The sequence below is a fragment of the Micropterus dolomieu genome, linkage group LG20 (assembly GCF_021292245.1).
Source record: "Micropterus dolomieu isolate WLL.071019.BEF.003 ecotype Adirondacks linkage group LG20, ASM2129224v1, whole genome shotgun sequence".
Taxonomy (NCBI): domain Eukaryota; kingdom Metazoa; phylum Chordata; class Actinopteri; order Centrarchiformes; family Centrarchidae; genus Micropterus; species Micropterus dolomieu.
This window is the reverse complement of record NC_060169.1, coordinates 30,475,468-30,488,494: the sequence shown is the minus strand read 5'-3', so window position 1 is coordinate 30,488,494 and position 13,027 is coordinate 30,475,468. Positions and strand designations below refer to the sequence as shown.

The 13,027-nt window shown below is 39.7% G+C and overlaps 1 protein-coding gene across 1 annotated transcript in view; it reads left to right on the top strand.

Annotated features, from left to right (window-relative positions):
• Positions 1-12,326, top strand: part of tars3 (threonyl-tRNA synthetase 3) — a 14,560-nt gene extending 2,234 nt beyond the window's left edge. The window contains exons 6-19 of the mRNA XM_046033291.1: positions 1,211-1,328; positions 1,631-1,695; positions 1,818-1,896; positions 2,083-2,229; positions 4,667-4,765; positions 6,642-6,808; positions 6,918-7,080; positions 7,194-7,331; positions 7,818-7,895; positions 7,989-8,089; positions 8,737-8,841; positions 9,189-9,261; positions 9,410-9,524; positions 11,759-12,326. Of these exons, the coding sequence (XP_045889247.1) occupies positions 1,211-1,328; positions 1,631-1,695; positions 1,818-1,896; positions 2,083-2,229; positions 4,667-4,765; positions 6,642-6,808; positions 6,918-7,080; positions 7,194-7,331; positions 7,818-7,895; positions 7,989-8,089; positions 8,737-8,841; positions 9,189-9,261; positions 9,410-9,524; positions 11,759-11,907 (1,597 nt within the window). The 3' untranslated portion in view covers positions 11,908-12,326. The remainder of the gene's footprint in view (positions 1-1,210; positions 1,329-1,630; positions 1,696-1,817; positions 1,897-2,082; positions 2,230-4,666; positions 4,766-6,641; positions 6,809-6,917; positions 7,081-7,193; positions 7,332-7,817; positions 7,896-7,988; positions 8,090-8,736; positions 8,842-9,188; positions 9,262-9,409; positions 9,525-11,758) is intronic.
• Positions 12,327-13,027: the final 701 nt, after the last annotated feature.

The following is a 13,027-nucleotide window of genomic DNA, read 5'->3' as shown; positions in this document are numbered from 1 at the left end:
TATATATATATAAAAAAAAATAATTATTATTTATTTATAATTTGCTGTAGCTGAAGCCCTGGCCTGGATACATCGCAGAGCGCCTCCGCCTCTACGAGGTGCTGAAGAAGGAGAGTGATGCCCTGCTGGCAAAGAAAGCTGCAGACAGCAAGCCCATTACTGTAGAGCTGCCAGACGGACGTAAGGTGACGGGCAAGGCTTGGCTCACCACGCCATACCAGTTGGCTTGTGACATCAGGTTAGTACTTAAATAGCTGGCCGGAACCACTACTGTTCAGTCTACAATTGTACATTCAATTGATTGCTGCCAATATGATCAGTATATTGAATTACCGGTATGTACCTACAAAATACTTCCAATATGAGCGTAAACACATTACTTTTCCCATCTCATTGTAATAACATAAATCACTCTGTTAAATTTGGAGACCGCTTTTCTGAGGCAACCATGTTGCACTTTTCTTTTCTTTCAGCCAGGGCCTGGCTGACAACGCTGTGATTTCTCGGGTGAATGGGGAGCTTTGGGACCTGGACAGACCTCTCGAGCAGGACTGCTCTCTTGAGATCTTGCGCTTTGACAATGAGGATGCTCAGGCTGTGAGTACTTACTACTTACTTAATAAAAAATAAAATACCACCTCAGTCTGAGGTACTAAAAAGGTTCAAGCCACAGTGTCCAAACAACATACCTGCTTTAATTTGACTGAACTGTTTTTACTTTTTTAAAGAGGTTATTTTTCCTCCTCATGTCCTAGGTATATTGGCATTCAAGTGCTCACATTCTTGGGGAGGCAATGGAGCACTTTTATGGAGGCTGTTTGTGTTATGGACCCCCCATTGAGAATGGTTTCTACTATGACATGTTCCTGGATGGACAGAAGTAAGCAATTTTTTTCTGTCTTCTCTGCTCTGGACAGCTTTTCTTATCCATGTGGATTTTTCTGAAATATCATACTTTTCAGACATGGTTTCTTAATAATATAAAAAAAAGTGTATATTTACCAGTGTTAATCATGTATCTAATTGCTTTTATAAAAATACATTATTGATTTGTTTGCTTTCTTGGGGCAAAATGAGTGCCTACAGCAGAAAGGAAGAGAATCATCATGTCAAAAACAATTGGGTCATTACAGAAACATCATGATACTTGTCAGAGCAGCACTGACCATGCGTGCTAACGATATTAAACTGAACATGTTTCCTTTTCCAGGGGAGTGTCCAGTGCTGAGTTTGGGGACCTGGAGACTTTGTGTAAGGCTGTGGTGAAGGAAAAACAGCCATTTGAGAGGCTTGAGATCAGCAAGGAGACACTGTTGAAGATGTTTAAGGTGAGTGAGAGCTGGCATCTGCTGTCAGCCTGAGATACCCTGCTTGTGTGGAAGAATAAATTATGACATTTTTTAAATGTTCACATATGTGTGAGGAGCTTTTGTCCTGCACTACTACTGTTTCACAAACTCTTTTCACTAATGAGAAAACAGACATAGGCTGGTTGCTACATTTGTGCCTAGTCGTATTGTTATTTGCATGCATGGGGGGAAAAACACAGTGAAAGCTTTAAATCGCGATAAACGTGTGTATGCAAAATGTTCTTTCTGCCCAGAATGACTTGTGTTTGTATCTTTTTCAGTACAACAAATTCAAGTGCCGCATTCTGAATGAGAAAGTCACTACCCCCACTACTACAGTCTATAGGTAAGTTGCTTAAAAGAAAGAATATTAATTATATCTTTTATTTTAAGAGGATGGGTGAGTTCTTTTTGGGTCTTAGTACTTTATAAGCTAACTGTTTTGTATTTTTTTTAAATCCTGGTTAGATGTGGGCCCTTGATTGACCTGTGCAGAGGTCCCCATGTCAGACATACAGGCAAGATCAAAGCTATGAAGATCTACAAGGTATGTGGGAAAACACACAGAGTCTATTGTTTTTTTTTTAATGTCCAAAATCCATTTAACCTGTTCTCCGATAACAATAGTTTTAATTAGACCTTTTTGTTATAAAAATATTTATGAATGTTTTCTAGAAAGGTAATCTTGTATTAATGAGTAAAAATCTTCACTCTTTTCCACCTCTGTCATCAGAACTCTTCAACCTACTGGGAGGGACGCTCCGACATGGAGACTCTGCAGAGGATCTATGGGATTTCCTTCCCAGACTCAAAGATGCTGAAGGAGTGGGAACGTTTTCAGGAGGAGGCCAAGAATAGAGACCATCGCAAGATTGGCAAAGTGAGTCACTGTAGGCAGTCATGTTCAAGCCCACCCAGCTGGCTGAGGCCTAGTGCTGGAATCTGAAACCCAGTACAAAGTGAATTTTGGTAATTGTGTAACATGATGGCTGACACATCTCCTTTTGAGGTTTTTGAAGGAGTTTTCCCTCGTGAGAGTCTCTAGGTTTGTGGGGTTTTTTTAGATGTGGCGAAACCCTAAAATGAACCTGGACCAAGAACAACGTGTCCGCTCAAACATGAACTATAAAAACACATGCAAAAATATACAGAATACAACAGTACGCAGAGGTTAAGTAAAGTAAAATATTTCTAGTGTTACCCAGTTGGCATTATCAGAAATGCTTCAGTGCAAAGCCAGTGCTCAATATTCAGGACCAACATGGACACGAAAAAAACATTTTTTACTTTATATTGTGTGTTGCTGCTTTCTACCAGCGAGGGCACTGTGTTTCTTCATATTGCACGCTCACAACAGAGTCATCTGAGCACCCCAGCTGGTTTCCCAGCATGGGAGACACAGACGGCAGCACCTCAATCAGCAGTGATAACAACACAATTCCATATTAAATGAGAGTCAAGCTTTTGCTGTTGAAGCCAGTTAGAGGGAGGTGACAAAAGTGGCATGTTGTTTTAAAGATGGTGCTCTGTGGCATGATCCCAAGCCGACCCTCATCATTTGCACAGGGCGTCGGGAAAATACAACACTTTGAAAATCTCTAGTCCTGTTATGTCGATAATAAAAATGATCTTTAGAGGGGTGTTTTTATAACCTGGTGTAATGTTAGTAATTAATGCTAAAAATTCTGTTTCACAGGGTATTTTAATAAGTCGGACCTAAGTTGCCATGGGAACCTATCCTTACAGACTAGCCTGGTCCTGTTCAGGTCTGTTTTGGTGCTTAGCGTCATCTCAGGTTTAACCACTGTTACAATTAAATCTGTCAGACAAAAACACACTGTTCCTTCCTGAAGTTTCCTCTTTACTCCTGCACCGTAAACATCATGTCATTCATGTCAAATTGATCACATTTTGACAAAAGCTGCACGTTCCTAAAATGTGAGCTCATATCTTTTATGAGTCTTAAATAAAATGAAAAGGGACAGACACCCAGAAATCCATTTGTTAAACAAACAAAAGACCAGGCAGCCAATCTGAACATATTCCCCCCATATACAGGCTGTTATGTTACTTTTCCAAACCAAGTAACACTGTGTACTTCGGTTTCTAGAAAATACTAATAATCTTATTTGCTTGCAAAAAGTTTAAAGGCGTGTTTCTATTTTATACATATTCATGTAAGCATTCACATTCAGTATTTATTATTGCAAAGCAAGTTCACAGTATTTATGTTGGCTTTGAACCCACACTGTAATGATTACGAGCAGAGTGCAGCAACAAACTCGACTAACAGGAGCATAGTGGAGCTGTGTTTATCTCTACATGTGTCCAAGTCTGAGCTGCCAAAGTTAAATTTTGTTTTATTTATTACAGTGATTTGGTTTTGTTTTTTGCTGTAATATTTTAGTCTAAATATTATACATTCATAATGTGCTGCTCGTGGCTACAAACATCACAGTTTTGTCTGTGTTTTCAAAGTTAGTTCTTCAGAGTTGAATTGACTTTTTCAGTCTGATCTCATTAGCTCAGGGTCGGCTTTATGATGCAAGGAAGATCTATTTATCATTTACAACACAGGGTTGTATAACGAGATTAAGTTGGAGTTCCCTTTATGATACTGATTGATTGCAGTTGTTTGTTCGGCTTTATCAAAACGGGTTATTCACAAAAAGTTGTGCTTTTCTGAAACATGCCTCAGGTGCCAGACATCTAATCCCACAATTCAGTTTACTTACATTTTTGAATAGTCTGTAATTGAGCATGTTTTCTTGAAATAGGTGGCTTACATTGCAAGACATTTCAGTTACAAAGCCTCAAAGCCTACAAAGTTTTCAAATCAAAATGCATTTGACAAAGCAGTATCATCATTCTAGTATTTATTCTGTTGGATCTTTGCAGTGAATCTCAAAATGCAATTTGTTTTCATTAACGATTGTAGCTCAAAATGAATGAAAGAATGGAGAGGAGACAGCTTGTGTCAGTGCTGGTAAAATTGATACTGTTTACCATTTAGTGCTGTTACAGGAACCACAGGACCTGCTGCTGACACCCACATACTAATGTATTTAAGTTTTTTAAAGGGGAAATGAATAAGATATGTGTTCAGTCTTGCAAGGAAACACTGTCCTGCTTTCCAGCTTCCAGGGCACACCAAGCCCGTGCTGCCCATTGAGCTTTTTTCCCCACATCATTGACAGATGGTGTGGTGTGTGATGACTACATAACTCCCTGCTGTGTATGGAGGAGATTTTCTTGCTGCTTGTACCTGCAGATAAAAAGGACAAGTCATTAAAAAGTTATCTTTGTCTGCTTCACAGGACCAGGAGCTTTTCTTCTTCCATGACCTCAGCCCTGGCAGTTGTTTCTTCATGCCACGCGGAGCCTTCATCTACAACACACTCACAGAGTTCATCAGGGTAGGAGTGGTGGCCTATCAGTTCCTCCTTTTATTTACAGTATATTTGCCAAGTTTTGTTCTATTTTACATCAAAAATTCACGTGTGTGTGTGTGTGTGTGTGTGTGCACACTTAACAAAATTATAAATGCAACGCTTTGTTTTTGCTCCCATTCATCATGAGCTGAACTCAAAGATCTGAGACTTTCTCTATGTACACAAAAGTACCACCATTTGTCTCACGCAGTGCAATATTGTGCTGTGTGATGGAACTACACATTAACACAGATTTTGACAGATTTGTGAACAATAATTGAGAGAAATGGGCCAAGAGAAAGTCTTAGATCTTTGAGTTCAGCTCAGGATGAATGGGGGCAAAAGTGTTGCATTTATAATTTTGTTCAGTATAGAGATAGATATATAGATTTTGAGGTCAAGCCTTTATTGCATGTCTCCTGTGCTACACTATGCTAGAGAGGACATTTGTTTTCAGATAGTTTAAAAATGTTTTTTTTGGAAAATAACTTATAGCTTTGTTTAGTAAAAAATATTGCTTTATCATAATAAGCTTTTGTTGGTAATTACAAAATACTTATTGTCATTAGAGGAATTATTTTGTCATCTTGTTTATAAGTTTTTAAAAATTCTTGTGGGATCTCACTTGAGGAAGTTTTGTCAAGATCACTGAACACCATTTGAGTTTTAAAATCCACAAATCAAATCAGTATTCATATAGTGTTTATACTATCAAAAAGAAGTACTCCAGGGATTCTGAAATGCAACATTTAGAAGCACTCTCAACCCACAAGTCCACAAGGCTCAGGCTATGCTCAACATTTCCAGTACTTAGTGATTGCCAGCTAATTGATATGCGGCCCACAAACCGTTAAATTCTGCAAAACAAGGAGTTCAAAGATGAGCTGTGCGTATAACAGTGACCTGAATAGTTTAGTTCAGGTTATTCAGTTCAAATTCAGCCTCAGAAAAGCTTGACCTGACTTTATCCAGTCTGAAATATGGTCTGAGCTGTTTCAGTCAAACACCACATACGTAACACACTGAACATCATAAAGTCGGTGCCAAAAATGTCAAGAGTTTCAGATTGTGGTCCATAATGAGCTTGTCAGCAGCGCTGTGAATGATCTCTAGATTGGGCAGCAGTTCTCAGTTAAGAGCAGACAGTAGCCTTGCCCAAGGTTTAGCAAACTTTAGATTTCAGAATGACTTGAACTCTTTTGCCAAGCTCATTGGCTGTACAGGAACTCGAAGAGATGTGTTAACATCTTGAAGACTTTCACATCACACACCTACACACCAGACCAAGCCAAGGAGACGTCACATACATAGCGCAGAAATGGTGCAAGATCATTATCACATCACTTCAATCTGTTACTGTGTTGGGGAGGGGGGGCAGTAACAAGCTATGCATTTCCTACAACATATCGCTAAAACGTTTACCCGTGATAAGTCACTGCACACAGTCAGTTGTCACATGACATTCAGGTTTTTGTATCTCCTGTTAAATTGAGTTTATTCAGGAGAAGCTGACTGAGCATGAACTGTATTATTTTATTTATTTTATATTGGAAATATAATATTATTATATTTAATATTTAGAATATTATATTCTCAGTTCCACCTATTCACAGTTGACATCTCACAACAACAGATACTTTCAACTGTTGGCTGCTAAACAGCTCAACTGGACAGAAGATGTGGTGTTTAGGAAAAACAAATAAAGAAAATAAAGATAAATAAAAGCCACAGGATCTGATTTATTTTGCAGAAGCTTGAGATTCTTGCCAGATGTCATGATTCATCTCTGCTCAGTGAAGTACCTGTGGAGTAGTAGTAGTAGTGGGTTTTGCTTGTTTATGTGGTTTTGTTGTTTTTCTAGGATGAGTACTGGAGAAGAGGCTTTCAGGAAGTAGCCTCTCCCAACATCTATAACAGCAAACTATGGGAGACATCTGGCCACTGGCAACACTACAGCGAAAACATGTTCTCATTCCCTGTGGAAGATGACATCTTTGCACTCAAGCCCATGAACTGCCCCGGGCACTGGTAAATTTAGAGCGAATATTTGAAGTGTTTCCCAAATAATGTAAATCCAATGGTACACACAGTGTTTAATGCATGTCATTTGATTTCCTGCTGTGTGGTTGTCCTGTAGTCTGATGTTCAGCCACAAGCCTCGCTCATGGAGGGAGCTCCCTCTGAGGCTGGCAGACTTCGGGGTCCTCCACAGAAATGAGCTGTCAGGAACACTAACTGGGCTGACCAGAGTACGGCGTTTCCAGCAGGATGACGCTCACATTTTCTGCACCATGGATCAGGTGACCACATCAGTAGTTTTCAGCATTTAGAGTTGTTATACATATAATTTTCTAGGTCTTTGGACCTGCAGAGAAACAAGTACTCACTGTGATTCATTTTTTTTTTTTTACAGATCGAGTCAGAGATGAAGGGCTGTCTTGACTTCCTCCGCTGTGTTTACGATGTGTTCGGATTCTCCTTCCAGCTTCACCTGTCCACTCGTCCAGACAAGTATCTGGGCGACATCGCTGTGTGGAACCAGGCTGAGAAGGTAAACCGCACCATACTTGGTAGTTATAATTTATGGTGGGAAAATTAATTCCAGCCAGCAGCTGAATTCTGATAAATACTCAGCAGAAGATCTGACTTCGTCTTGCAAGTATGAGACACACTGCTTTGGTGTCATACAATATAAAATGCAAAAAACAAAAGGTGTGGCAAATGAATGCTCATGTTGACACTTACTTGGCACTGTTGATGAAAGAGCTCGTTCCTGGTGTGCACAGTAGTATCAGGTCTGTGAGTCATTGTGAAGTTCCTTGAATTTATGTAGGAGGTGTGTTGTCAATAAAATAAATTACTCATTTGTTTGACTTGATTTCTATTACTCATTTTGTCCGGTAGTAAGTTGCAAAGGGCATCACTTGCGTTTGGCAGTGGCAAATTTCAGATGGAAATAACTTGGCCTGCTTTACCGTAATTGCTTTTCATTGTTTAGTCTGAAATCATATGTTGACCTATACATCATGTTTGACAGCAACTGGAGAACAGCCTGAATGAGTTTGGGGAGCCATGGAAACTCAACCCTGGAGACGGTGCTTTTTATGGACCGAAGGTTAGAACATTTCTTGACGTTTCCTGCCGATGCAAAATCAATTTAATCCTTTGAGGTCTGAAAAGTACTTTTATTCTTTCTGTGCTGTTGCAGATTGACATTAAGATCAAAGATGCAATTGGACGCTACCACCAGTGTGCAACCATTCAGCTGGACTTCCAGCTGCCAATCCGCTTCAACTTGACCTTTGTGGGGTGAGTCACCTAGTCAAATCAATGACACACCACTGAGTCTGTGTGCTTTACTGCACCAAAGATTGCATGTTAATCCCCTGCTGAATAAGATGTCGTAGCTTGCGCACTGTGTTCCATGCAATTTTGCATTCAAATTTGAACGAACACAATTTATAACCCCACCAGGAACTTCAATTGTAAACAATGCACATCCTAAACAGCAGCGGTTCTCAAACTTTTTCACATCAAGGACCCACAATCTGACCCCCATTTGGTAATATTTTGTCCCTGGGTTCTCCATCTGATAAGATTTTTGCTTTTTAGATGTTTTATTACAGAAAGTATATGAAACCCATGGAGTCATACATTGTGTCATTGTGTAACTTACGGATTGAATTAAAACGAAAATCAATTATTCCCCTTTTTACTGGGTAGCCCCTGGAGCCCCCTGAAGGATCCCGGGGGTCCCCGAACCCCACTTTAAGAACCACTGCTACACAGCAATAGACAGCGGGGGGGGAATTAATAGTCTTTATAGTTTGTGCATTAGTCCACTCAGTCCTGTTTTACATATGGAAATAGAAGGGGGTGGCTTTGTAGATCAGTAGAACGATACACACATTTCACAGGAACCCTTTTTTTTATCTTTTTGATGCAATGTCTTACAGGAAGGATGGTGATGACAAAGCCCGACCAGTCATCATCCATCGCGCCATCTTGGGCTCAGTAGAGAGGATGATTGCTATTCTCACAGAGAACTATGCAGGGAAATGGTGAGGCGCTTTCTGGTAGTACTTACATTTGTGAAGTTAAAAATGATGCTGATATGGCCCAGTGCTTTGATCGGTCTTGTACGTTCAGTGATGTTTCAGCATTGTCATTATTTCAGGTATATTGTGTTAAAATAAAATAGTTTTGACTTATTATGAGTGCCATCTGTTGAAATGCCAAACTACCCGCTGTAATTGTTGGTAACAGTTTAACCACTAGTGTCCTCTTTGCTTTTGTCATAATTTCCACATCCCCATACCATAATTATTTCCCCCGTAGTTCCTGTTTGTCAGGGAGAAATGTAGGTGGTAATGTTAAAGTTTCATGAGTGTGTCTATCCTTCCACCAGGCCTCTGTGGATCTCTCCACGTCAGGTGATGTTAGTGCCTGTAAACCCCTCCTGTGAGGATTATGCCAAGAGGGTATGTCTTCCGCTTCCCTATCTTGACCACAATTAAGTAAGAATGCAGACAGTTGTTATCTGTGTTATTCAGGTTTGTGTAATGCTCGTGAACTGTATATTCATGAATGTTTTTTTTTTTTGCTGTTGTGTTTTTTTAAACCCGTCAGGTGTGTAAGCAGTTTACAGAAGCTGGTTTCATGGCAGATGCTGACCTAGACTCCAGCTGTCTTCTAAACAAGAAAATCCGTAACGCTCAGTTGGCCCAATATAACTTCATTCTTGGTGAGAAAATGCACTGCCCTATGTAATTTGGAAGCACAACTAATTCGTGAGCATCTTCACCCCATATTTGCTGCTTTCGGAGTTGCCTGCAATCACTTCAAAAGTATATTTAATTAATCATTCCAACAACATTTTAATCACAGTATAATTGTATTTTTAAGATAAATTTGCTTTCAGTTTCTGGAAGTTTAAAGGAACACACCATACCAAAACTTAAGGTTCAGGAAAACCGCATCAGTGAAGCAAGTTTAATGAAAGGACTGTACCAATTATTTCACATTTAAGTCCATCCTCCGAAAGTCATGTTTATTATCGACTTCTGCCAAATACTTTACTAGACATACAGTCCCCTCCAAAAGTATTGGAATGGTAAGGCAAATTCCTTTGTTTTTGTTGTTCACTGAAGACATTTGGGTTTAAGATCAAAAGATGAGAATGAGACAAGAGTTCAGAATTTCAGCTTTATTTCCTGGTATTCACATCTAGATGTGTTAAACAACTCAGGACATACCACCGTTTGTATTAGACCACAGCATTCTTAGGTGAGCAAAGGTAAAGGAACAAATAATCTTAAAGTAAAAAACATTTAACATTTGGTGGTATAACCCTTGCTTGCGATAACTGCCTCAAGCCTGCGACCCATCGACATCACCAAACTGTTGCATTCTTCATTTGTGATGCTATTCCAGGCTTTTACCGCAGCTTCTTTCACTTCTTGTTTGTTTCAGGGTGTTTCTTCCTTCAGTCACTAAGGAGGTGAAATGTATGCTCTGTTGGGTTAAGGTCAGGTGATTGACTTGGCCAGTCTAAAACCTTCCACTTTTTCCCCCTGATGAAGTCCTTTGTTTTGTTGGCAGTGTGCTTTGGGTCATTGTCCTGCTGTATGATAAACTTCCTCCCGATTAGCTTCAATGCATTTCTCCGTAAATTGGCAGACAAAATGTTTCTGTACACTTCTGAACTTATTCGGCTGCGACCATCATCAGTTACATCATCAATAAATATTAATGAGCCTGTTTCAGAAGCAGCCATGCACGCCCAAGCCATGACATTCACTCCACCATGCTTCACAGATGAGCTCGTATGCTTCAGATCATAAGCAGTTCCTTTCTTTCTCCACACTTTGGCCTTTCCATCACTTTGCTAGAGATTAATCTTGGTCTCATCAGTCCACAACATTGTGTTGCAGAACTTTTGTGGCTCATCTCTGTACTACTTTGCAAATTTCACTCTGGCCTTGCGATTCTTCCTGCTGATGAGTGGTTTGCATCTTGTGGTGTGGCCTCTATATTTCTGCTCTCTGAGTCTTCTTCCAACAGTGGATTGTGATACCTTCACCCCTGCACTGTGGAGGTCGTTGTTGATGTCACTTACTGATGTTTCGGGGCTTTTCTTCACAGCTCTCACCATATTTCTGTCATCAACTACTGTTGTTTTCCTTGGCCGACCTGTTGGACGTCTGTTGCTCAGTACACCAGTAGTTTCTTTCTTTTTCAGCACATTTCAAATTGTTGTGCTTGCTATGCCCAATGTTTGTCCAATGGCTCTGGTCGATTTTCCTTCTTTTCTCAGCTTGACAGTAGCTTGCTTTTCTCCCATAGACAGCTCTCTGGTCTTCATGTTGGTTTATCCTCTTTAACAGGAAATGCAGTCTTTATAGGTTTGAACCAAGGATGACACCTGGGCAACAAGAAACATCTGTCAGTCACATGTTCCAATAGTTTTGCTCACTTGAAAAATGGGTGGGTTCAAAGGGTGGTATTATTTGTTCCATTACCTTTGCTCCCCTAAGAATGCTGTGGTCTAATACAAACGGTGGTATGTCCTGAGTTGTTTAATACATCTAGATGTGAATACCAGGAAATGAGGGCTGAACTCTTGTCTCATACTCATCTTTTGAGCTTAAACCCAAATGTCTTCCATGAACAACAAAAACAAAGGAATTTGCCTTACTATTCCAATACTTTTGGAGGGGACTGTAACATAGTTTTGGGCTTAAACTATGGTCCTTCTTGGCTGTGTGGTTGTCAGTATACTAGCCCATTAGAATTATGAGTCAAAATAAACATTCTTAATTGGTTGAATTTAAAGCAAATGGACCTCCAAGCTGGTTAACCACCCACTGTTGTTGAATGCAGCATCACAGAGCGGGGAATGTGTCAGGGTAGCTGCGTGTGTGTGTATGGTGTGACTTGGCCCATGTCAAGCTGTTGTGTCTTCTCATGTCTTGGCAGTGGTCGGAGAGAAGGAGAAGATGACTAATTGCGTCAATGTGCGCACGAGGGACAACAAAGTCCATGGAGAACTGTCTGTGGCCGAGGTGCTAGCCCGCCTGACCCTGCTCAAACAATCCCGCTGTCGGAACGCAGAGGAGGAGTTCTGATCAAGACAAAACAATCCAGACTCTTGCATTTGAATACCTCAACTACAGTCAGATGAGCAGTAAAGAGACAAATGATGGCACAAGTATAGATGGTAGAGGAAAAGTGTAGTACATAGAGCAGACGAAGACAGGGGAACTAATGAGCTGAAATTCTGTAAGTAACTGTAATAAATGTGGCTTCAAAGCAACGTTGAAATACCCACATGATCATGTGTGAAGAGTATAAAAAGAGAAGTTTTTGTATGTGGTGTGGGTATCAATTATGTCAAAGTAATTTAAGTTTATCTGAAGGGAAGCTACTTCATAATTTAAGGGGAAAATGTGATTGTTGTCATAATGGAGGATATATGGATTAGTCACAGAAGAAGAAGTTGAAGGCCTGTCTCCATGCAGAAACAAAATAAATATACTGAATGTGAGCAAGAGCTTATTGTGTTTACAAGAAACAGTTGGCATGATAAAAAGCAGTAGGACTATTTTGTAGACATATGAAGCCTTTTGAAAATTTGTCATGCTTGATTGGTTTATTCGTTCACAATATCATGAAACTGAGCAGTTGTTTTGAGCATAGGCTTACAGTTGTCAGAAAGTAAAATAAACCTTAATCAATGACAGTGAATGTCTTTGCCTGTTGGGCAATATAGGACCACATCCTTATACAACGTGTTAGGACGAGTATTATGGCATTTTGCAATGAAAGGTATTTTTCCCTTTCCATCATTCATCATTAGTGCTGTTGAGCTTATGAGTGTTAGTGTAGTCCACAGATTTCATAGACTAAAAACACCAAAATAACTGACATTCTGACTAGAAATGAGACATCATTAAAAGATAAAAATCTTAACAGTTTATAATCACAGTTGTGAGTGTGGAGAGCAGTGGGAGTGGACAGACCAGGAAGTTCTGCTGCTTGTTAAGCTGCGTTCACGTGCATCCTTATACACAGTCAATCAATCATCTCTATATTACAGGTGCTGGTCATATAATTAGAATATCATCAAAAAGTTGATTTTATTTCAGTAATTCCATTCAAAAAGTGAAACTTGTATAATGTATACATTTATTCCACACAGACTGATATATTTCATATATTAAGTGTTCATTCCTTTTAATTTTGATG